The sequence below is a fragment of the Pelophylax lessonae genome (genome assembly GCF_965119305.1).
Source record: "Pelophylax lessonae genome assembly, chromosome: 4".
Taxonomy (NCBI): Eukaryota; Metazoa; Chordata; class Amphibia; order Anura; family Ranidae; genus Pelophylax; species Pelophylax lessonae.
Genome location: NC_138771.1, coordinates 675,308,243 through 675,334,139, shown reverse-complemented (window position 1 = coordinate 675,334,139; position 25,897 = coordinate 675,308,243). Strand labels below are relative to the sequence as shown.

At 44.2% G+C, this 25,897-nt stretch overlaps 2 protein-coding genes across 2 annotated transcripts in view; one reads left to right on the top strand and one right to left on the bottom strand.

The window, feature by feature from the left end:
- Positions 1 to 25,897, bottom strand: part of LOC309553399 (NACHT, LRR and PYD domains-containing protein 3-like) — a 997,590-nt gene that overhangs the window by 294,421 nt on the left and 677,272 nt on the right. The gene's annotated exons all lie outside the window — the stretch shown is intronic.
- LOC309552480 (NACHT, LRR and PYD domains-containing protein 6-like) overlaps positions 1 to 25,897 on the top strand; it is a gene marked incomplete at its 3' end in the record, with an annotated part of 167,750 nt that overhangs the window by 75,736 nt on the left and 66,117 nt on the right. Inside the window, exons 2-3 of the mRNA XM_082253449.1 lie at positions 5,620 to 5,675; positions 13,157 to 13,459. Of these exons, the coding sequence (XP_082109575.1) occupies positions 5,651 to 5,675; positions 13,157 to 13,459 (328 nt within the window). The 5' untranslated portion in view covers positions 5,620 to 5,650. The remainder of the gene's footprint in view (positions 1 to 5,619; positions 5,676 to 13,156; positions 13,460 to 25,897) is intronic.

Here is a 25,897-nt window from a genome sequence, read left to right as displayed (position 1 = left end):
CATTTTTACAGTAACAGTGCATATGTATAGCACTGATTACTGTAGTAATGTCACTGGTACCCCCAAAAGTGTCAAAAATGTCAGTCAAGGGTCCGATCTGTCCGTCGCAATGTCGCAGTCCCGCAAAAAAAAAAAATCGCAGATCGCCGCCATTACGCTTTAAAAAACAAAACCCCAAAAATGACAAAAATCTTTCCCTTAGTTAGTAAACGCAATAACTTTTGCGCAAACCAATCAAAATACGCTTATCGTGATTTTTTTTTACCAAACATAGGTAGCAGAAAACAAATTGGCCAAAAATGTAAAAAAAAATTAGATTTTTACATTTTTTTGGGGGGGAATTTCATATAAAAAAATGTGAAACATATTGTTATTTTTTCAAAATTTACTCTCTTTTTTTGTTTATAGCGCAAAAAGTAAAAAGCGCACAGGTGATCAAATGCCACCAAAAGAAAGCTCTGTTTGTGGGAAAAAAAGGACTTAAATTTTGTTTGGGTACGGCATCGCACGCGCAATTGTCAGTTAAATTCGCACAGCGCCGAATCGCAAAAAGTGGCCCGGACGTAAGACAGCAAAATCCTCCGGTCGTAAAGTGGTTAATAAAACATTTTGAACTATTGGTATAACATTGCACCATGTTATTTATGAGTGTGTAGCCTCATCTAAAGTCCCCCGGGCAAATGCTTTTCCTGTTTTGTATAAAATTTGGGATGGAGGCTGCCACTCTGATGGGAGATCCAGATCACACCTTCTTTGTACTTTAAATGAAACCATGTTGTGGTCACTGCTACCCAGATGTTCTTTTATATTAACATTAGTAATAAGTTTCTGCATGGTTTGAGCATAGCCAGGAATATTAATAGTCCATGAATAATTATAAATAAAAACCCTGACATATCCGTATACTGTACAGTATACTCTGGGCTGAAGGAATGCACACAGATCCCACCCATTAAAGGGCACTGTACACCTTTTCCTGACAAAGTGGCAAATAAAGAGCCACAAAACGCATTGATAGTGTTTAACCTGTTCTAGGGCTTGGCGATAAATCGTTTTAATCGATTTATCGATTTTTTAGTTTGAAACGATTTTTTTTTTTTAAAATTCGAGTTTTTATACAATTGTTTGTTTCCTCCTTTTCCGCCTGCCCCCGCGTATACACACACCTGGGCTCAGCCAGCTACTAGTCCGCCGCACAGGAACCGAACTCTCCCCAGTATCGGACCCCCGCCGCCGCGCCCGGATGTGACGTCGGCTGCGGACGGTGCGTCTGTACATGGGCTGCGGCGCGCTGTGATAGGTACACAGAGAACTCCCCGGCCTGGATGTGACGTCAGCTGCCGGGAGAGGAAGGGGGCGGTGCGTCTGTACAGGCCAGGGGCTGTGATAGGATAGGTACATATCCTATCACAGCCCCTGGCCTGTACAGACGCACCGCCCCCCTCCTCTCCCGGCAGCTGACGTCACATCCAGGCCGGGGAGTTCTCTGTGTAAATAAATTTTTACTACTTTTTGCCTGAAAGTGGGAACCCTTAAGATTTGTGGCACCATCAATCTTCTATATTATTAATAAAAACATCAGCCTTGCACTGGTATATTAGATTTCTCAAAAAAGGGATGCAATATGAAGGATTATATTTTATAAAGGCAAAGCTCCAGTATAGTAATCTGAAAGTATAAGAGATCCCTAGAGAATAGGAGAGTCTGTGGTTGAAATGAAAGACCTATCTAGGACTACAAACATTTAAAATTTCTGTGCATCAATACTGACCGCATCGCTGCTGGAGCCAAAGCTTAGCATTGAATTCAGTACAAGATGGGAAGTCAATATATGGACTGACAGCAAGACAAAGTGGCAGGGATGATGGATGACTGACAGCTGCAGAGTCTAGGGTGAATATTGGCAGTAGCCTCAATGTTTCATCAATTGCAGGGTAAATTAGTATCTATCCTATCACAGCCCCTGGCCTGTACAGACGCACCGCCTCTCCCGGCAGCTGACGTCACATCCAGGCCGGGAAGTTCTCTGTGTACCTATCACAGCGCGCCGCAGCCCCTGTACTAGTGGTCCGTTACTGGGGAGAGTTCGGTTCCTGTGCGGCGGACTAGTAGCTGGCTGAGCCCAGGTGTACGTAGTTACGTGGGGGCAGGCGGAAAAAGGCGGAAAAAAGCAGAAAAAAAAAACAATTGTAGAAAAAACTCATTTCAAACTAAAAAGGTGGCCGGTTACTGGGGAGTTCTCTGACTGTACCTATCACAGCGCAGCCCCTGTACAGACGCACCGCCCGCAGCTGACGTCACATCCAGGCGCGGCGGTGGTCCGTCAGACACACATATACAGCCACAGCGCTTCTCCTTCTCCTCAGTCCTCCCTCCACACAGTGAGCTCTCCTCCCTCCCCGCTCAGCGCGATATGAGCCAGCCCCCGAGTCTTCTTTTATTGTCTAATGTCTAGTCTATTAAAAGAACAACAACACAGTCAAAATATTAACAACGTGGCAGCGTGTACTTTTTGTTTTGGGATTCTATGCATTTTAACTCTTAAGGGGTTAAAATAGCAATAAAGTTGCACTTTTGACACTATATCTGATGTCTGAAGTCATTTTTTAAGTGCATTGGAAAAAAAATCGAAAATCGAATCGAAACTCGAATTTTTCTTTAAAAATCAAAGATTTTTTTTTTAGGCAAAATCGCCCAGCCCTAACCTGTTCTTATGATCAATAAATACTGACCTTCCTGAATAATCCTCTTAGAAGCATCTTTTTATTGAATGGAGGCCTCTGCTGACCACACACTGCTTCCATTTTGCGGTCTGCTCCTTTTTATCACCTGACCTCTCTGTAGATATCTTACTGGCCGATACTTTGGTGCTGATTAGTACCAGTCTTGGCTATGAATGGCGCAGATTTGTGGAGATGATACCTAAAAGTATGAGTCTGTATAAATTGTGGCCCTAAACAGGGTAAAATTCCTTTGTGATCCCAATATACCAATCAGATGAATGCCGGGATGAAGGTTCTGATTGACCCTCATAGTTATGGGTTGTAATTGACAGAAGTCTATCCAATTACGATCTTCTCTGAGTGAACAATTAGACAGCCAAACGTTATTTACAAAAGGCAGGGCTCGACAAACCCCGGGCGCCAGGTCGCACTGGCAACTAGAATTAGCGACCTGGCGCCTGGGGTGCACTGCAGGAGGTGTCCTGTCCCTTTTGCGCCCCCACCCACTCCCTGAGTGCATGGACTACCGTGCCATCTGATAATTGAGGCCGTGGCTTTTCGTCCTCTTCAGTGAGAGAACGGGGAACTGGCTCCCTCTGGTGGCCGGGAGTTTGACAAGCAGTAACTAATGACTCTGTTTCCCCTGCCTGTCCTCAATGCCTGTCCATCTCCTTTCCAAGAGGAGATGAGAGGATGTTTTTGCAGGCTTCATCTCCCTGTCCACTTACCTTTGCTTAAAGGTAAGTGGACAGGGAGTGTGTATATTATTATTATTTATTTTTTAAATTATTATTAAAAAAAAAAAAATATATATATATATATATATACATATACACACAGTTCCTTGCAAAGTATTCGGCCCTCTTGTACTTTGCGAACTTTTGCCACATTTCAGGCTTCAAACATAAAGATATAAAACTGTAATTTTTTTGTGAAGGATCAACAACAAATAAAAAACTGAAAAACTGGGCGTGCAAAATTTTTCAGCCCCTTTAAGTTAATACTTTGTATCGCCACCTTTGCTGCGATTACAGCTGTAAGTCGCTTGGGGTATGTCTCTATCAGTTTTGCACATCGAGAGACTGACATTTTTGCCCATTCCTCCTTGCAAAACAGCTCGAGCTCAGTGAGGTTGGATGGAGAGCGTTTGTGAACAGAAGTTTTCAGTTCTTTCCACAGATTCTCGATTGGATTCAGGTCTGGACTTTGACTTGGCCATTCTAACACCTGGATATGTTTATTTGTGAACCATTCCATTGTAGATTTTGCTTTATGTTTTGGATCATTGTCTTGCTGGAAGACAAATCTCCGTCCCAGTCTCAGGTCTTTTGCAGACTCCATCAGGTTTTCTTCTAGAATGGTCCTGTATTTGGCTCCATCCATCTTCCCATCAATTTTAACCATCTTCCCTGTCCCTGCTGAAGAAAAGCAGGCCCAAACCATGATGTTGCCACCACCATGTTTGACAGTGGGGATGGTGTGTTCAGGGTGATGAGCTGTGTTGCTTATACGCCAAACATAACGTTTTGCATTGTTGCCAAAAAGTTCAATTTTGGTTTCATCTGACCAGAGCACCTTCTTCCACATGTTTGGTGTCTCCCAGGTGGCTTGTGGCAAACTTTAAACGACACTTTTTATGGATATCTTTAAGAAATGGCTTTCTTCTTGTCACTCTTCCATAAAGGTCAGATTTGTGCAGTATACGACTGATTGTTGTCCTATGGACAGAGTCTCCCACCTCAGCTGTAGATCTCTGCAGTTCATCCAGAGTGATCATGGGCCTCTTGGCTGCATCTCTGATCAGTCTTCTCCTTGTATGAGCTGAAAGTTTAGAGGGACGGCCAGGTCTTCGTAGATTTGCAGTGGTCTGATACTCCTTCAATATTATTGCTTGCACAGTGCTCCTTGGGATGTTTAAAGCTTGGGAAATCTTTTTGTATCCAAATCCGGCCTTAAACTTCTCCACAACAGTATATCGGACCTGCCTGGTGTGTTCCTTGTTCTTCATGATGCTCTCTGCGCTTTAAACGGACCTCTGAGACTATCACAGTGCAGATGCATTTATACGGAGACTTGATTACACACAGGTGGATTCTATTTATCATCATTAGTCATTTAGGTCAACATTGGATCATTCAGAGATCCTCACTGAACTTCTGGAGAGAGTTTGCTGCACTGAAAGTAAAGGGGCTGAATAATGTTGCACGCCCAATTTTTCAGTTTTTTATTTGTTAAAAGTTTGAAATATCCAATAAATTTCGTTCCACTTCATGATTGTGTCCCACTTGTTGATTCTTCACAAAAAATTACAGTTTTATATCTTTATGTTTGAAGCCTGAAATGTGGCAAAAGGTCAAAGTTCAAGGGGGCCGAATACTTTCGCAAGGCACTGTATATATAATTTATTTTTATTTTTTTCCTCATCGCCATGCCACACAGCTGAAGGCTCCTTTCACACGGGCTGTCTGATCAGGTCCGCCTGTCAGTTTTTCAGGCAGACCTGATCAGACCCTTCAGTCACCTCTATGGAGCGGTAATCTGCGGCCATCTGATCCTGTCCGCCAAAAACCGATGGATGGTGGTTCTATTTTCTATCCATCCCGTGGATCGGATCAGATGGCATCGGATGGAAACAGACAGACAGTCTGTTTCCATCCGATTGCCCTATAGAGGAGAGTGGGGTTCTAGTCGTCTTTTATGTGTAAATTTAGTATGTTATTTTTTTGGAATAAAGCTTGGTTGTTTGTTAAAAAAAAAAAAACTGGCTCCTAACTTTTTTAGCTGGCTCCTAGATTTCAGGCAAATTTGTCAAGCCTTGACATAAGGAAGCAAAATCCTCCTTATTGATCTTATTCATCGCACTACAAATTTGTTTATTATTGTTTTCCCATTCCAGGTGATGTAATCTCGGGTCATCTTCTGATCTCATGGCGACCTCTTCCTCCTCACAAGGTATGACTGCTAATTCTGACAATCCTTTCCAATGTTTTCCTCCATCTCACATCTCCAGAGATTGGAATTAGATAATAGAACGTCTTATGTCTCCATAGTCTAGACATTTGCTGTAGACATCTGGTCAGTCCACCTATTAGAAGAGTTCAGAAACTTTCACCAATTCCACAATCCCATTCCTGTGTCTTCAGATTTTATTTATCATTGATAAAAATGATCTTCTGCGATGGCCCAGTGATCCATAATGACTGGTGGACCCCAAAATTTAATGGTTATTTGTTTAGTGGTTGGGGGAATCCTTTGTCTATAATCCTAAGGAGAAACCACCCCCTTGTTACATGACACATACTGCTGGGTAATTTGGGGGTAATCAGAGTTCTTAGTTCACAGAGACACATCATTATTCAAGGGGAATTTTATAAAGGATTTATAGTTTTTTTTATTTTGCTATGAAACAGTCAATAAACCTCATCATCCCTACATTTACATTAGGTATATATATAAAATATTTACTATGAGTTTGTGTCATTTGCACAGACATAACTAATAATCCACATAGTGTCTTATAGGTTTACTACCTATGATCATCAGCTCCATCTAGTGGCCATAATACTGTTTTCTTGAAATACCTCAACCAGCAAGATATGTCATTATGGCCACTAGGTGGAGCTGGTGATTATAGGAAATAATGGGATTTTTTACTTACCGTAAAATCCATTTCTCTGAGTCCACCGACAGACGTAGCTGCTGCTTTAAATCATAGATGGATGGGTAATAAGCCCCTCCCACTAGGAGTGACCAGGTAGAACCAAAGGCTTTGACACGCCCAGGGGGGCAGGGTCCCTGGGCTATTATCCCTGGCCTCACCGTTGCATCTTCAGTTTGGTTGCAAGTAGTGAATAATAACCAAAACCCAACTCTTTAAAGAAAAGAGGGGTGGGAGCTATGTCCGTCGGTGGAGAAATGGATTTTACGGTAAGCAAAAAATCCCATTTTTCTCTTCATCCACCGATGGACATAGCTGCTGCTTTAAATCCTAGACGAATGGGACATCCAAAATCAGTAACCACTGAGGGATGGGGAAAGGACAAACTTAAAAAGAATGCAATTCCCACGGCTAACAGCCAACTATATAACATGGAGCCCAACAACAACTGGGGCTCAAATGTAAAAAAAACATAAAGGAGAAGGAAAAGTAGACTGCTCCTTAAATGGCGGCCTGCAAAACCTTGCGGCTAAAGGACGCATCCGAGGATGCTAACACATTCACTCTGTAAAATTTGGTGAACGTATGTACAGACGACCAAGTGGCCACCTTGCAAACCTGCATCACTGATGCCTGATGGCGGAAAGTCCATGAGGCACTCAACGCCCACCTAGAGTGAGCCATGACAGGGAAAGGAGGAACCTTGCCCTTAAGGGAATACGCCTTCACCACCGTCTGTCTGATCCATCGAGAGATGGTCGCCGCAGACGCAACCTGACCCCATACGGGGTCCATCCGTATTCACATACAGAGAGTCTGACTTGCGAAAGGATCCAGTAGTCTCCAGATACACCCGTATCGCCCGAACCACATCCAGGTAATGCAAGGCAATTTCTTTAGGATGTGAAGGTTTCGGACAGAGTAACGGAAGCATTATGTCTTCCTTCAGATGGAAGTCTGAAACCACCTTAGGAAGAAACGACAGATTAGGTCGTCACACTACCTTATCCCTGTGTATAACCAGATAAGGAGAGCGGCAAGATAGCGCCGCTAGTTCAGAAACCTTGCGCGCAGAGGTGATAGCCACCAAAAAAGCAACTTTCTGCTACAAGGCGAGCAAGGAAACGTTTCTTACGTTCTCGAAAGGAGATTTCTGAAGAACCGATAGAACCAAATTAAGGTCCCAAGGAGGTTACGGAGACCTCCTGAGGGGAGCCAAATGGCGAACCCCCTGAAGAAACATACGAATCAAAGAGGTGTAGCCAAAGGGCGTTGAAAGTACACAGCCAAGGCCGAGATCTGACACTTAAGAGTGCCCAACACTAAACATTGGTCAACCCCCTTTCTGTAGAAAGGACAGAATCCTGCTGATGGCAAAGGATCTAGGATGCAGCTTCAGCGATTCACACCAAGCAATGTACGCTTTCTACGTACGATGATAATTCTTAAGAGAAGTGGACTTCCTAGCCTTGAGTAAGGTAGGGATCACAGAAGCGGACAGACCCCTGTCCTTTAACACCTTGCTCTCAACAGCCAAGCCGTTAAAGCCAGTGACTGTAAAGCAGGATTTGAGATCAGACCATGAGACAGAAGATCTTCCCGCAGAGGAAGTGTCCACGGGCCTGTGACCTTCAGCCGAATCACGTCGGCGTACCAGGATATCCGGGGCCAATCTGGAGCCACCAGGATTACCAGAATCCCCTAAGTCGACTCTGCGTAGCAGGCGAGATAAGTTTCAGCGGAGGAAATGCATAAATTAGCCTGTACTGGCTCCAGGGAGCCACCAGGGCATCTACTGCATAGGCCAGAGGATCTCTGGACTGAGCCACAAACCTGAAACTTTACTGTTTTTGTCTGGAGGCAAACGGGTCCACATCCGGGGTCACCCACCGGAGACACAGCTGGTGGAACACTTGTGGATGCAGGGGCCACTCTCCCTGATCCAGAGTTTGGCGACTCAGGTAGTCCGCCTGCCAATTGTCTACGCCGGGAATATACACGACGGATAGGGCTGGGACATAGTCCTCTGCCCAGCACAGAATCTCGGCTACCTCCAGAGCCGCCAGGGCACTCCTGGTGCTCCTTTGATGATTGACATATGCCATGGCCGTGACATTGTCGGACTGGACTCGGACAGAACACACTTTGAGATTGTCCATCCAGTGGAACAGGCTCAACTTGATTGCTCTGTTACAGAACGTTGATCGGGAGCTTGGACTCTTCCAACATCCAGGTCTCTTGAACATTCAGGGTGCCCAGGCACCCCCCCCCCCCTCAACCGGTCAGACAGGCATCTGTCATCACTACCGTCCAGAATACTGGAAGGAAGGATTTTCCGTGGAGAAGATTCGGAGAGCTGAGCCACCAATTCAGGGAGTTCTTGGATCTCTGACTCAAACGAATCAGACTGTCCAGGGATAGAGGATCCTTGTCCCATATGACAAGGATATCCTGTTGCAAAAGTCTCGTGTGGGCCTGAGCATATGGTACTGCCTCGAAGGAGGACACCATCAGGCCCAGCACCCGCATAGATGGCCTTCAGAGACATCAGGTCGCAAGTCAGCAGGGAAATAATCACTTCCCTTAACTTCTGTAACTTCACAGGAGGTAGAAATACCTTTGCCAAAGCTGAATCTAGGATCATCCCTAAATACTCCAGTCTGGTTGATGGAACCAGGGCAGAATTCTGAAGGTTGAGATTCCAACTGAACTGCTTCACCGAACTGCTTTAGAGTGTGAGTGGTCACCTCTAAATCCTGTTCCAATGTCACAGAGGAGTCTGCTCGGAGAAGATCGTCCAGGTACCCCAGAATCACTATTCCTCTCTGTCATAGCAGAGCCAGGATAGGGGCTAACACCTTGGTGAAGACCCTGGGAGCAGAGGCGAGACCAAACAGTAACACCACAAATTGATAATGGTCCTTACCCACCGTGAAGCAGACAAATCGTTGATGACCCTGGAAAATAGGAACATGGAGATAGGCATCCTTGATATTGATCGAGGCCAGCAGGTCCACCTGATGCAAGAACACCACCACTGACCAAGGAAAAGGAATTGGCAGCACTCCAGGTTGAGTCAAAATCCAGATTTATTGACTGGACATCCAAATATGACAATTGTAACAAGGTAGACGCGTTTCACACACTGACTGTGTGCTTAATCATTATTATTTTGGTAATGATTAAGCACACAGTCAGTGTGTGAAACGCGTCTACCTTGTCACGATTGTCATATTTGGATGTCCAGACAATAAATATGGATTTTGACTCAACCTGGAGTGCTGCCGATTCCTTTTCCTTTATCAAGTTTTCACAGAGGCGAGCCGGGGCATGCACCGGTGTGAGTCATCAGGCAATTACACCACCTTGAGCAGTGAGTTCTTGTCTCTTCAACCACCACTGACCGCAGGGACGCGCACAAAGCGGTTCAGTTTTGAGGTCCAAGATTGGACGCGTTTTACCCTCCTTCCGTGGAATGGTAAACGGGTTTGAATAGAACCCTCAAAAGAGTTCCTGATGAGGAACTGGTACAATCACGCCTTGTGACAGCATATCCCGAATCGCTTCCTGCAGACCCGCAAGGTGGTCTGGGGATAGCTGAATAATGGAGGGAAAAAATCTGTCTGGCGGATGGGAACTAACTCTATCTTGTACCCGGACAGAATTACCCCGTGGACCCACCTGTCATGCTACAGTGAGGTCCAAGGATCCGGGAAGAAACTGAGACTTCCCCCCCCCACCCCTGCAGCAGGTGGGGGCGCCCCTTCAGGCAGAAGGGGTCTGCTTGGAGGTGCTGGGGCAGAGGATTTCGGCTTACCAGCCCACCATTTCCTGGATCCTTTTCTGCCTGAAGTCTGATTTTCTGTGACACGGTCGCACGAAAAAGACGCTTCTGGGCTGTAAAGGAAAGACCTCGCTTACGCGAGGGGGACTTACCCTTAGTTGACTGAGGAAGGAGTGTGCTCTTTCCCCCAGTGACTGTCTTGATCAAGTCATCCAAGGAGGCACCAAAAAGGTGATCTGCCAAAAGCTTCTCGGAAGCCTGGTCGGCCGACCAGAATTTTAGCCAGATCGCATTTTCTGAGCACACTTACCACTGACGCTCTGGCCGCGAGCGGAAGAACGTCCAGGATAGGATAGCATCGCATACAAATTGCAGAGTCTGCAATAATTGGTCAGCGAGTTCCAGAGCAGATGATGGTAACGGGGTTACTGTCATTGTCTCTTTCAGAGCCTTTACCCATTCAAACATAGTCTGAGAGACTAGGATGGTGGTTAGGGCAGGCCTGAGAATAGATCCCACCACCGTATACAGGTGTCGGGATAAGACCTCAATATGTCTGTCAACCCGACCATGGAGAGATGAGGATTCTGCCACTGGTAAAACCGTGGCCTTGTGAATACCGCTTATCTGGGGGTCCACCTGAGGGGGGACCGTCCATTTGCGTAAGATCTCTTCCTCAAACAGGTAGCGTCTGGCCAAACATTTGGGAACTGCAAGCATGCAATTAGATCGCCGCCATTGTTCCTCCACTAAGGCGGACAAGACTTTAGGACAAGGGAAAACCTTAGCCAATTTCTTTGCCTTGAGGGATCCAAAGGATACCGAGGCTCCTTGCGATTTAGAAATTGCATCTGTGATTTTCAGGGTGTCCCTCTCTGAGGATATCAAAGCATCTACCAGTGCATTTTCCTGTGCCAAAGCGGGTGTGGAAACATCCTCTTCTGCATCAGAAAATTCTGAATGGTGGGGCGCATCTTCCAAAAGTGGGTCTGCTTTGCCAGCGACCATGTCAGCCTAATGATCTGAGGTCTGAGATGAGACAGGCGAGGGCCGTGGGCGTTTCTCAGTAAATGCTGCAGCAATAACTGTCCATTTTTCTGGACATATCTTGAATCACTGACAAAGTCACATCATGAGCATTATGGGATTGCACCGTAAGAATGTAAAGAGCAGACGGGGAAATGGGGGAAAATACCGAAACCTGCACCGCAAGGGGTTAAATGGAAGCTTCTGAAGACAGGAGAAATGGCCTAAGAGGGAGAAATCTGCACCCAATCGCCAAATATTAACGCACCTGAGGCTATGTGTGGTTACAAAGGCACCATAGGTCCCAGCAAGTCCGCCGCTACCGGTGTGCACTGTGCCTTTAAGAGGCGATGCATGCAGTGCTACTCTGGGTAATGATCCTAATTCTCCCCCCCCCCCTAAAGCCCTAAAGGCCTGAAACCCCTCTGAAGATGAAAATGTGAAGGCCAGGGTAAATAAACTCCTTTAGAGTGGTTACCACATGGAGAACACAGCAAGGTTCATAGCAGCATGGGGAAGTGAATGTAGAAGGAAACTCCCCCGCCCACAAGAGCCAGAAGCTCCTGTGCTGTTATGTCTCCGGCTCCAGCAAACTGGCCACCGGCATTACAGTGATAGGAATACCCAGACTGGCTGCTGAGGCCTGTTAAGTCTGCAGGCCACAGCAAAATGGCGGCTTTGTGCAGATGAGCACATTTCCTCGGGCCTAGTGAGGCCTACCTTAGTAACAGGCCTGGGGGCCCTGGCGGGGGTCATCCCGGTGGATAAATCCCCCCCAGAGTAGCGGTATGAGGCGCAGCCATGTACCCCCCTCCGAGCCCCCCCCTCCACCCCACCATCCACTACCCGGTATAGCACCTGAGGGGATTTACATAGGGGACCCCCAACTAAAAGTGTCCCGACTGGTCCGGAGCCCAGGGTAGGGAGAGGTCAGGCTAGGAGAGGAAGGTCCCAGGTGACCCCTCCTAGTGGAGGAGGGTGGTAGGAGGTATGGGTACCCGAGGGCCTACTCGCCTATGGAGGAGCCCACATCCACCCCAGGCCCGCTAACCAGACGGGGGGACTGTACTTACTAGACAACGCTGCTGAGGGTGGGCGTCCATCCTGACAGACGGCCTCTGCACCACAGTGAGTGTGCTGTCGGCCAAGGGGCGCACTCCAATGCTGGCATGCCAGGTGTGTGCATCCCGGCAGGATGTTTCACCCGCAGGCCAGTCCCTGTCTGTGGGACTATAGTCGCTATGGAGACCCAGCGCGGAGCTACGGTCTGCAAGCCCTCACTGGCACAAACTGGGAGACCGTAAGGTTCTCATATAGCCAGTCCAAAACCCAGCCGGCATTCTCGCAGGAACTGGAGTCAGCAGCAACAAAAATTAAAATAAAGTCCAAGAGAAAAAAGTTCCCTTTTTAAGACGTTTAAAACCGAGCTAGGACAAAAGGTCCTAGCAGGGAGCTGTGTGGCCACTCCTAAGACCAGGCAGCTAAAACTGAAGATGCAATGGTGAGGCCAGGGGTAATAACCCAGGGACCCCGCCCTCCTGGGAGTGTCAAAACCTTTGGCTCTACCTAGTCACTACTAGTGGGAGGGGCTTATTACCCATCCATCTATGATTTAAAGCAGCAGCTACGTCCGTCGGTGGACGAAAGAGAAAAACATATTAGACACATTATGGGAATTATTCCTGAAGGTGCTTTTTAATAAATAGGCCCCTAGGTGTTTACACCCAATGTTCATCCATCTGAGAGCTAACTCACCATCCTGGAGGCAGTCATGTGAGGTTATCACAGGAAATCTAATCTCTCCATAGGATAATGTACATATATACAAATTGGGGGTCATTTCCTTTCCCTTCTATATGCTCTTTATAGCATTGCCGGCTGCCAGTACAGACTTATCTGCTGTCATGTGTCAGAAATCATCCAATCAGGATGAATGCTAATGGTTGCTGATTGTCCTCTCTGCAGGGTTGGCTCCTGGTGTTGGGGGGAATAGGAAAAAAAAACCTGGGGATCTTATCATATATTCTCTGGAGGATCTGAAAGGATGTGACTTCAAGAAATTTAGGAACAAATTGTCTGATTTCTCCAATGGAGATAAACTTCCCATCCCCCGAGGAAAACTAGAAAACGCAGACTGGATCACCACCAAGGACCTCCTGATAGACACATATGGAGAAGAAGGGGCTCTGGATGTCACCATTGATGTCTTTACACTGATTGATCTGATGGGACCTGCAAATGACCTACAGGAGAGGAGAGAACAGAATGGTGAGTTCCCATCCATAATGACCATTTCCTACCAATTCCTGATCAATTCCTGATCAATATCTGTGGGAGGAAGAACTAGGAATGTCATCCAGGGACCAATCGGGAGCTTCCAACTGGATGAATCCCTTCCCACTGACAGTACACACTAGGGCTGCAACTAACAATTATTTTAGTAATCGATTAGTTGACCAATTATTGTTTCGGATAAAAACCTCAACAACAAAAAAGGTTGGTGTATAATTTAGTTCATATTCTTGAATATCTATATGCAGTGGTAAATATAAATATCCAGCTGTATAGTTGGATATTTAATCCACTCTGAGACAGATATATGTATTATTGGAGGTTTAATTTAGGGATCAACCGATTATAGGCAAGGCCGATATTGACTTTTGCCGATATATGATATATCATATATCCGTATCGGCCACGGAACTGGCCGATATTGGCGATATTCCAAATATTGCTCATGTAAGGGTAAAATTATATCACTTAGCATAATTCCGTTTACAAATGTTATTGAATATGCCACCCACATATGTACAAATTAAAGATATAAGCAATTCCACATTGGCAGATCGGTATCTCTCACCCCACTTGCCGTAAGTGACACCTGGGTGCTACCGCTCCGTCCGGCATACAATGACGATCTCGGAGGTCACGCCGGGCCTGACCACGCACGTGACCTCCATGATCGTATGCCAGACGGACAAATCTTCAAATGGTGTATGTGGTTTTTGCTCAGAAGTTATATTCATTTTAAAATTGAATGTTAAAAGAGTGGAATTTTCAAACACTCCTCCATTCAACGAATATACAAATAATTTTTGTACAAATATAGATACAAATATTTTTGTCCAAAAATCCATTACATGTATGGGCAGCATAAGACATTTAGTAGCAGCAGCGGGCTTTTTTTTTTTTTATCACCAGTCATGATGAGGTTAAAAAAAAAAAAAAAGCCCTTTATAGTAAAAAACAGCAGATAATCGCTACTGTAATATAATTATAATTTCTACTGTGAAACCCTGAAAGTATTATCTTGTATCATGTGTATGTATATAAAGAAAATATGCCCAGAAGTCGGATATGCAGGATATTTTAACTGGGAGTCAAACATGAAGCTATATGAAGGGTGGAGGGGGGAAATAACATTTATATATTAAAGTAGTACTAACAGCGGAGACTTTTTTTTTTTTTTTTTTAATGGATATAATAATTTTAAATAGAATGCACAATACTAGTAAGCTTTTACTCTAAATGTAATTGTAATGCCTCATATCACCTCCAGGCTATCGGCCTCCACCTTCTCTGGGTTCAGATGCTCATCTTCCCAGCACAAAACCCCTTAAAGCGGTAGTATACCGCTTTTTTTTAAATTTTAACTACAGGTAAGCCTATAATAAGGCTTACCTGTAGGTACAATTAATACCTCCTAAACAATTACCACTGCATGCAGCCGCTGACAAGTGCGGCGCATGCGCTCTGAAAGTCCGGTGGACCTTCAGAGTTCCTTGCCAAAAATTGCCGGAAAATTACTCCCGCGCGCATGCGCGGGTGTGACGTCATCGCGGCTCCGACCACTCACAGCGCCGAACCCGGAAGAGATGCCGAGGGATCGTGTCCGCTCCCTCAGCTGTGTCCGGGGGTCCCTGTCGGGGGCTTCGTTCTAAGGTAAGTTTTTCATAATGAGCTAGTATGCGATGCATACTAGCTCATTATGTCTTTGTCTTGCAGGGTTTTTTTTTTTTTTTCATTGGAGTATACTACTGCTTTAGGTGATTGTAAGCAAGGTAAAAAAAAAAAAACTCTGCCTTTAGAATCACGTGGTTCCTTCCCTTGCCCAGGACTACATTTCCCATGATGCATTGCTCCTCACACATTCACAAGTTCTCTGCCATCTACTGAGCTGTATGGACGGTGTACTGAGCTGTATGTGCGTTGCACTCTTTTTTCTGATATGTAAACAAATAATGCATTCTGTATGCAGGACAACTAATCGGCTGACCGATTAATCGATTACGAAAATAGTTGATAACTATTTTCATAATCGATTAGTTGTCGATTAATCGATAAGTTGTTTCAGCCCTAGTATGCACATATGGGGCCTCACGGAAGGGGGTTCCTGGGAGCCCCATATCTGTGTACCTCTCCTTGTGCTGGGATTGCTGCACAGAGACTAGGATCTCACCAAGAGCCCCGGGTATCCAACTAATGATCGGGACCCGGGACTCCCACTTCCCTGTCACCTGATCACTGATCGCCTGATTGGCTACCAAAGTGATTAGTCACTGTGCAGCCCAGCCCTGTGTTTTATTTATTTTCTGAATGGAGGAAAAGATACATTGTATACATACAGGATCCATTATATAATACATTGTATACATACAGGATATATTATATAATACATTGTATACATACAGGATCCATTATATAATACATTGTATACATACAGGATATATTATATAATACATTGTATACATACAGGATATATTATATAATACATTGTATACATACAGGATCCATTATATAATACATTGTATACATACAGGATCCATTATATAATACATTGTATACATACAGGATACATTATATAATACATTGTATACATACAGGATCCATTATATAATACATTGTATACATACAGGATATATTATATAATACATTGTATACATACAGGATATATTATATAATACATTGTATGCATAAAGGATATATTATATAATACATTGTATACATACAGGATATATTATATAATACATTGTATACATACAGGGTATATTATATTATACATTGTATACATACAGGATCCATTATATAATACATTGTATACATACAGGATATATTATATAATACATTGTATACATACAGGATATATTATATAATACATTGTATACATACAGGATCCATTATATAATACATTGTATACATACAGGACACATTATATAATACATTGTATACATACAGGATATATTATATAATACATTGTATACATACAGGATATATTATATAATACATTGTATACATACAGGATCCATTATATAATACATTGTATACATACAGGATCCATTATATAATACATTGTATACATACAGGGTATATTATATAATACATTGTATACAGACAGGATCCATTATATAATACATTGTATACATACAGGATATATTATATAATACATTGTATACATACAGGACACATTATATAATACATTGTATACATACAGGATATATTATATAATACATTGTATACATACAGGATATATTATATAATACATTGTATGCATAAAGGATATATTATATAATACATTGTATACATACAGGATATATTATATAATACATTGTATACATACAGGATCCATTATATAATACATTGTATACATACAGGATCCATTATATAATACATTGTATACATACAGGGTATATTATATTATACATTGTATACATACAGGATCCATTATATAATACATTGTATACATACAGGATATATTATATAATACATTGTATACATACAGGATATATTATATAATACATTGTATACATACATGATCCATTATATAATACATTGTATACAGACAGGATCCATTATATAATACATTGTATACATACAGGATATATTATATAATACATTGTATACATACAGGATCCATTATATAATACATTGTATACATACTGGATATATTATATAATACATTGTATACATACAGGATCCATTATATAATACATTGTATACATACAGGATCTATTATATAATACATTGTATACATACAGGATCTATTATATAATACATTGTATACATACAGGATATATTATATAATACATTGTATACATACAGGATATATTATATAATACATTGTATACATACAGGATCTATTATATAATACATTGTATACATACAGGATATATTATATATACATTGTATACATACAGGATCCATTATATAATACATTGTATACATACAGGATATATTATATAATACATTGTATACATACAGGATATATTATATAATACATTGTATACATACAGGATATAATTTATAATAAAGTCAATGATTACATGGCACTCTCTGATGTTGGTGGGTGGCATACCATGAGGTAAAGGGGTAAAAATATGAAAAAGGATGAGGTGGAAGGGGGGAGGGGGCCCACGAAAAGCGTCTGCCAGCTGGAGCAAGGAGAGGCTCTGAGGAGAATAAACAGAAAGAAATCAGTGCCAGCTTAGTGAAGCATAAAGTTTATTAATACAAAAAAACACATAGTGACTTACTCTTAGGTAAGTAAAGGCCGGTACGGTAGGTGAATGGGATCATCCATCTTCTTGAACTGGATACCGTTGCAGAAAGGAGGGGTGCGGGGTGCCGTTGCTGCGTGGAGGCTGTTGTCTGGCAGCCTGTCTGATGGTGCTGTGGTGGTGGAAGACTCTCAATGGGGCTCCACTTCCTACTTCCGGTCAGCCCGACATCACTTCCTGTGAGGCAGAGGGAAAGATGGGCGTTGCTAGCTTTTGGGAGCATTCATGCTCCTTCATTAGGCAGTGGGGGTGGCTTATCAGGGATAGGGAATATATACCCTGTTGATGAGTAGCTCATTGGAGCGTAAGTCCGGAGGGGGTGGGTCCCAAAAGAGCCGGGCCGAGGTGCTAGTGTGGCTTCAAACATAAACTCTGCATTAGGTTTAACAGGGAAATTCCCTAGAGGCATAACAGGAGCCACGATAAGTCCATATAAAAAGCATATACATGAATACAACGGTGGGAAAAAACAGAATATCCTATTACAAGAGAGGAAAAAGGAAACCACTTGAACTTATAAGGGTAATATGCCAAAGTGCACCTGGGACAGTGCATACCCTAGCAATGGGGTTCTGAGTGTGACAGGAAAAGCCGAAGAGGTGTATGGCAATTCATGGGTAATGCTACCAGTGTGGATCAAAATATATCTGAGCATGTACAGGATGTATGGTCACAAGTAGGTACAGGACATGATTTTGGGGGTTCACTCGGTATGGGTATAGGATTGTGGAGGCTCACCACCTATGACCCCAAATGGGGTAGGGCAATTGGTGGGCGCACATACTTGCCATTACTTAGCTCCCCATTACTTGGGGGGGGGGGGGTTTTGACAATACTGCAGTACACCCAAAGGTGTGGGAAGGGAGATCAAGATGATGATGACAATGAACGGGTAAGATTAAAAACGAAAAAATAGAAAAAGAAAGAATACAAAAATTAATGATGGAGGTGAAATTAAGAGAAACATGAGGCAGTGGACTGGGCCTCCGTTCAGCAGATTCTATGAATGATGACTTCTCAGTTGTGTACAAACACACTGTCATGCATGCATGTGGAAGGGTGTACGTCCGTGTGTACATGCGCACGCATATCTGTTACAGTGTAATATTTCTAACCCCTCGTTCAAGCCTCCTGGCGCTAAGTGTCCAAGGTGTATATCCAATCGTTTTCTCTAACGCATAATCTTTTGAAGCGTTCGGTGGGAGGAAAGTGTGCAGGGATAGATTCCAGCACCCACAACTTAAGTCCATCAGAGCACTTTGAATGATATTCAGTGAAGTGTTGGGGGACACAATGTCAGAGCCCTTTTCCACCAAGTTTCGGTGCTCTCCAAAGCATTTACGGTAAGTCCGTATTGTGTGACCTACGTATAGTAGGTCATAAGGGCACGTAAGACAATAGATGACAGACTCCGAGGAGCAGGTGTAGAAGTTTGTGAGAGTGTGGACTTTCACCTTGTTGGAAATTTTTTTAAGGCCATGTTTTAACATGTTTGCATGTCAGGCACTGGGCTTTACGACATTTATACATTCCCTTGATTTGAAGAGAAAAGGTAAATGATGCATTGTTCTTGGGCTTAGTGGGGCAGACTTATCTCGGGGCAATTAGGGTTTTAACGTTTCTGTCGCGACTGTGCAAGAAACGGGGGCGCTCTGTGAGGTCTGTTTGCAGGTGTGGATCTTTTAAGATTGCCCAATGATTATGAAAAATACGCTCTATTTGTTTGTTTAAATTTGCTGTAAAATTAAGTGATGAAGCGTGCTGAGGTGGAGTGTTTATTGTTTTCACCTGTGTGCTCCAGTCTGTTTCTCCTCACGTCCTCCTGCAGGTAGTGGTCTGATGCTCTCGTTATGATGTCTTCGGGGTAACCTTTTTCAAGGAATTTTTGTTTAATGATCTGTGGTGAAGATAGGTTTGAGTCTGGGTACAGTTATGTTTAAGGCGACAGTATTGGCTCTTGGGGATGTTCTGGATCCATCTCAGGTGATGGCAACTATTACAATGCAAGTATGAGTTTCCGGCGGTGGGTTTTACAAAATTTTGGGCACTAATCATGTTGTCGTGGTGGTAAAGCTCCAGGTCTAGGAAGGTAAGTTTATGGGAGTCGGAGACTGATGTGAAAGAGAGCCCCATAGGGTTATTATTGCAATGTTTAAGGGACAGGGGTATGAGAGAGGCAGAGCCGTCCCAGATGATGACTATGTCATCTATATAACGGCCAAAAAAATTAGATTGGCAGCGAAGGGATTGTTCTGCCAAATGTATTGGTGCTCCCAATGGCCAATGGTCAGGTTAGCGTAGCTGGGGGCAAAGTTAGCCCCTATGGCGGTGCCTTTGAATTGGGTATAGAACTCGCCGTTGAACTCGAAATAATGGTGGGTAAGGCAATATTCAATGAGATCCAGAAGAAAGTGTATTTGCCGGGGATTGAGTGTAGATTTGTTGTTCAGAAAGAAACGTATGGCCTGGAGTCCGATGTGATGTGATATTAAAGTGTAGAGCGAGACTACGTCCAAAGAAAGCCAGAGGTAGGATGATTGCCACGAATAAGGGGATAAGAGGTCAAGTAGGTGGATACTGTCTTTAATGTATGATGATAGCTGTTGGACAACCGGTTGCAGGAAGTGATCAATATAAATGGAGAAGTAACTGGACATGTTCTCCATGGCCGCAATGATGGGTCTGCCTGGGGGATGAAGGGGATCCTTGTGGATCTTGGGGAGGTGGTAGAAGTGAGGCCTATGGTAAAAGTCATGTTTGAGAAATGACATCTCTGTGGGGGTGATGTTATCCTTAGCAGCTTTGTCAATGAGGGAATGGGCTTCCACTTTAAAGTCAGGCAGAGGGTCACTGGTGAGTTTAAGTATTCAGACGCATATCTCTTCCCTCCAAAAGGTGTTTTCCCGGTTTCCACCCTCATGGTTTAGAAACCCTAAACTGAATACCAAATTCCTCAGACTCCTTCCTCTGAAACAAACTACAGAAAATATGAAGAGATGTAGACTACACTCAGAATAAAGTCTTTAATTGGAAATCCACACACCCATCGTCTCACCCCACAACCACAAAAGGCCCAGTCCCCCTCATGGACTGCCGCCCCCATCCCCACACCTGCTCTACGCAAGAGGCCTGTTGCTAAACCTATGAACCGCCTTCCTACCCATCCTTCTTCACACGGACAGGACCCGTCACCATCTCATGAACCGCCTCCACGTGTCCCACACCACGTCTCCCAGTGACAGATCCTGCAAGTCAAAAAGGCAACAAAAATAAGAATACCAGATCCTTGAAAGGTACTATCGCCCCCCCCCTCCCATCAGACCACAAAAAACCCTGGCGAATCCCACCTACTGCACAATACCCCGGTACATCAGGACTCAGGCCACCCAGCCAGACTTACCCTAGAAGTGAAGACACACAACACAATGGAAGAGCAGCTGTGGCCACTTCACCTCCTTCAACTACTGAAATCAAATCATATTGCTCCTACTAATACTTCTGACATACCCCCAATCAACCCAGTAGCCCCTTCTCAGTCTGAGCCTTTTTTTTTAGTCAACACCCCCTTGCCCTGCTCAAAAAGAAAATTAATCGCAGAGGCAGAAGAGGGGGCAAGCACAGACATGGACATAAAGGAAAAATCACGCAGACTTCAAAATCTTCAACCTGCCCGACAACCCCCTCACCCCGTCAGAGGAAACCCTTCTAGCTCGTGGACTCACCTTTTGCTCCTACAGCTGCACCCAACCCGTTCACTCTTTTTCTAGATCTCAGTAGATTCATACGGAACCTCACAGTGCAACGGTTCTTCCACATCCAAGCCAATAAGAATAAAAATATCTCCAACAAAGGATCACCAACACTAAATACATGTGACACTGACAGCCCTGCCCCTACAGACCTAAACTTCACCTTCTTTTTTTTTTTTTTTTTTTTATAAAATATTTTATTGAATTTTCCAGAACAAAACAACAGGTTTGACTTAGGCCATAGGCTCTAGTTACAAGAAGGTTAACCGTAAACAAATAGCATGCCAGGTGAAAAAAAGGGGGGGGAGGGGGGAGAGGAAGCGGAGGGTAGAAGGGACAATGGTGTAAACAGGGAATGCTACTGCAATTCATATGAGGTTGAAAGGCCTTTGGCTCCCCTCCCATCTAGAGGAGCCAAGGGAGTATGGTGAATGGATCTAAACATTTATAGTGAGTACATGGCTATTTCCTGGTAGTAGGGAAGCAGTGTCCACTGATATAGTTTCTTGAACAATCGTGGGCATCTTTGAAGAGATACAGGCTTTGACATTAGTTCAATCCGGTGGGAGAGGAGTGCATGGGGGGCAAGGTCCCGAATACTTACGAAGTACTTGGTATAGAAGGGGATCTGGGAAGCAACCCCCTGTTGGATCGAGTCTTGATAGAGTTCCCATTTTGCCTGGAAGCGCTTAGGGGGGAGGTGAGAAAGAGATACATCCCATAATTCTCTGTTGAAGAGTGTCTCGAGTTCTGATTTAACATCTTGGATCATTGGAGTGGCATGTATCCAGGCTCTGAGGATAGCCCTTTTGGCAATCATCAAACTGGTTAAGATCCATGCCTGATGGCGTTGTAACAATTTCATGTGAGGTGCGATCATCCGTTGCGTGGACCCCTCAGGCGAATCTAGTAGCAGGCCAAAGAGAAAGGAGTAGGGGTCTGTGGGGGGCCGATACCCCGCTACATCCGAAATATAAGACGCTACAGAGGACCAAAAGCCATATATCGGGGACAAGTCCAGAACCTGTGGAACAAAGAAGGCTTGTGTTTATGGCACCAGGGGCAGCAACGCAGGGGAGCCTCCGAAGTAATGGTGGAAAAGGGAGAGTATGCCCTATGCATAATTTTCAGTTGCTGTTCTCTCCAAAATTCATTGGAAATATGTTTTCAGATGGCGGCATAGCCCTTCAGGATATAGGATCTAGAGTCATTTAGTGGGAGGTCCTTGTCCCAGGGAAATTTGGACCGCTCGATTCGAGGGAGGCTGATGCTCATTTGAAGAGGCTTGTAAATATGGGCGAGTTTGAGATCGTTCGTGAGCATTAGCCGTTCCAATATAGACGGATAAGTTCTCTGCATCTTGAGTTTTGCTATTGATAAAGCGAAGGCTGTGGCTTGGTGGGCAAAGAGGAAGTGGCCCGCTGGCAATCCATATCGGGATTGTAGGGTTGGGAAGGTGAATGGGGAGCCTGAGGATTGATCAAATAATTGTGAAAAGAAACGTAAACCCTGGTTGGCCCATGTGGAGAAAACCCCCTCGCTGCCCTGGGGGGGGGGGGGGCAAATGCTGGGTGACTCGCTATAGGCAAATATTTAGAAAAATACGGGGAGAGGCCCAGTTTCTTATGAATTTCTCTCCAAGCTAGCTGGGTATCTCTCAGTTGTAAATTGTGTTTCAAATGAGGGGGAATAGAGATTGTTTTGCTATAAAGGAGGGAGGGAAGTCCACACGGGCCAACCATTTAGGATTCTAGAGCATAGTTAGAGTACTTGGACGTGCCCTTCAACCAATCTATGCCCACTCTGAGGAGGCTTGCCAAATTGTAGAGTCCAGTATCTGGAAGATTCGCCCCCCCCCTCGCATTTTTGGCATGAAAAGTTTTGGCAGGGATATACGTGCCCTCTTGTTGTTCCAAAGGAAGCGTGTTAGCGATTTGTGTAGGGAGGTGATGTTGGAGCGTTTGAGGAGTAATTGGATCACCTGGAGGGGATAAAGCAATTTAGGAAACCCTACCATTTTATAGAGGTGACACCTGCCCAATAGAGATACGGGGAGGTGCGTCCAGTGTTCAAGTTGTTTGGTTATAGAGGCTAATAAAGGAGGGAAATGCAGGCGGTAAATAGCTGAGGGTGTTTTGCCAATTATAATGCCTAAGTAGGTGATGAAGGAGGGCGCCACTCTGAAAGGGGAGGTGAAAGCCCATTGTGGTGTTCTGAAGTGGTAAAGGGGCAGAATTTTGCTTTTTGAGTAGTGGATACGGAGTCCAGAGCATTTACAAAAAGTGTCAAATATGTTCTTAATTAAAGACATATCCACGGCGGGGTCGGCAGTGAAGAGTAGTACATCGTCAGCGAAGAGGGCCGAATGGACCTCTTCATGACCTATGCGAACCCCATGAAAGGAAGGATTGTGGAGAAGGGAATGAGAAAGGGCTTCCAGGGCTAGGTTAAATAGAAGGGGGGATAGAGGGCACCCCGATCTGGTTCCCTTCGTGAGTGGAAAACTATTAGAAATATGTTGGGACGTGACCACACGCGCACTGGGAGAGGAATACATTGCATCGATCAAGTGGAGGAATGGACCGGTGAAGCCAAAGGTGGACAGGACTAGACGGAGCCACTTTAAAGCTAACGTTGTCAAAGGCTTTTTCCGCATCTAGTGAAACAACTGTTAAGTCAGCTGTGGGGTTAGCCTTCGCGTGTTTGAGTACCGCAATTACCTTACGGATGTTGGAGGTGGCAGAGCGACCCTGGGTGAACCCTGCTTGGGAGGGATTAAGGAGGGAGGGCATAAGTTCGGCCAGTCTGTTGGCTATAATTTTGGATAATAGTTTAGCGTCTAAATTTAGAAGGGATATAGGGCGATAGGACCCCAGGTCCGTGGCATCTTTTTTGGGTTTTGGGATGAGTTTAATATGAGCCTGCAAGCCAGACAGTAGGTAGAATCCTCCCAATGGTATAGCTTGGTAAGCAGACATTATGGTAGGGGAAATCGAGGGAGCCATCATTTTGTAAAAATCTGCCGTATAGCCATCTGGCCCGGGAGCCTTGCCAAGAGCGAGAGATTTAATAGCGGAATCCACTTCAGCCTGAGTGATCGAAGCGTTTAGGGTAGAGAGTTGGGTTTGATATAGTTTGTCGATTGGTGTGTTCGCCAGGAAAGCCTGAGCCTCCGCTGGGACGATGGGGTCAGGGCCATACAATTTAGTGTAAAACTGTTCCATGATAGTATTAATTTTGCGTGTGTCTGTGGACAGGTGGCCAGAGGAATCTTTCAGGGCCATAATGTGTGTCGGGGTATAAGGGCCTTTACACATCCGAGCTAGTAGTTTTCCCGCCTTGTTACCAAATTTAAAATATTGGAGGTCATTGACCGCTGAGCGGAAATTTTCCTGTGTTCGAGCCCATAAATCGAAGGCAGACTTTGCCTCCTTCCAAGCAGTCCTGTGTGCCGGCATATTCTGGAGGGAGAGACAGGCTTGGGCTGCTCTCAGGGAAGTGCTGGCTGCCAGATGTTGGCGTTATGCTTATAAGCAGTTGAGAAAGCAATAATTTTACCCCTGAGCACGGCTTTGCCCGTCTCCCACAGCAGACTAGGATTATTGGCATGTGCAGCGTTATCTTCCAGGAAGTTGGACCAAGTCTGTTCCAGAGTGGCAGCTAAGTCAGAGTTATTGGCCAGATACGCGGGGAAACGCCATGGGACTGGGGGAGCCCCCGCAGGTTGAAGCTCCAGGTAGGTAAAAATTCAGTACAATGAATACATACAATTGGATAAAATGAAATGAGAATATATTAAAAAGTTTTCCTATGCCTCATTCTCATCAAGTGGTGGGATACCACAAATGTAAAATTGAGGTAAATAGGGTAACTGATGGTATATGGATGGAGGAATCAGAAATTAAAAATAGAAACTAGAAATGGAAGGATATAAGGTTGAGGTATAAAGAGATGTAATGGAGGATTTTTTAACTGTTAATAAGGGAATTGATATCCCATTCAATGTTATGTCCTGAGGGACGAAAACATTTGAATTCATATATCCAGAATGTCTCTCTGATGGATATAGTTCTCTTCATATTACTTCCTCGCCAATGTGGGACATATTTCTCTATAACTATAATCTCCAAAATTGTGGGGTCTTTATGGTGCTGCGTTGCAAAATGTTTGGACAAACTGTGTCCAGCAAAGCCTTTACGGATATTTGAAAGATGCTCCCCTATTCTTATGTTAGCTGTACGGATGGCTCTGCCAAAATATTGTTGTCCACAATTACACGTCAACAGTAGTGTTGAGCGAACACGGACTGTATTATTCGTGTTCGTACCGAATAATTGGATTTTTTGTACCCGAACACGGACACGGACACTTTACTGTATGTTCGGGTAAAAATCCGTGTTCGG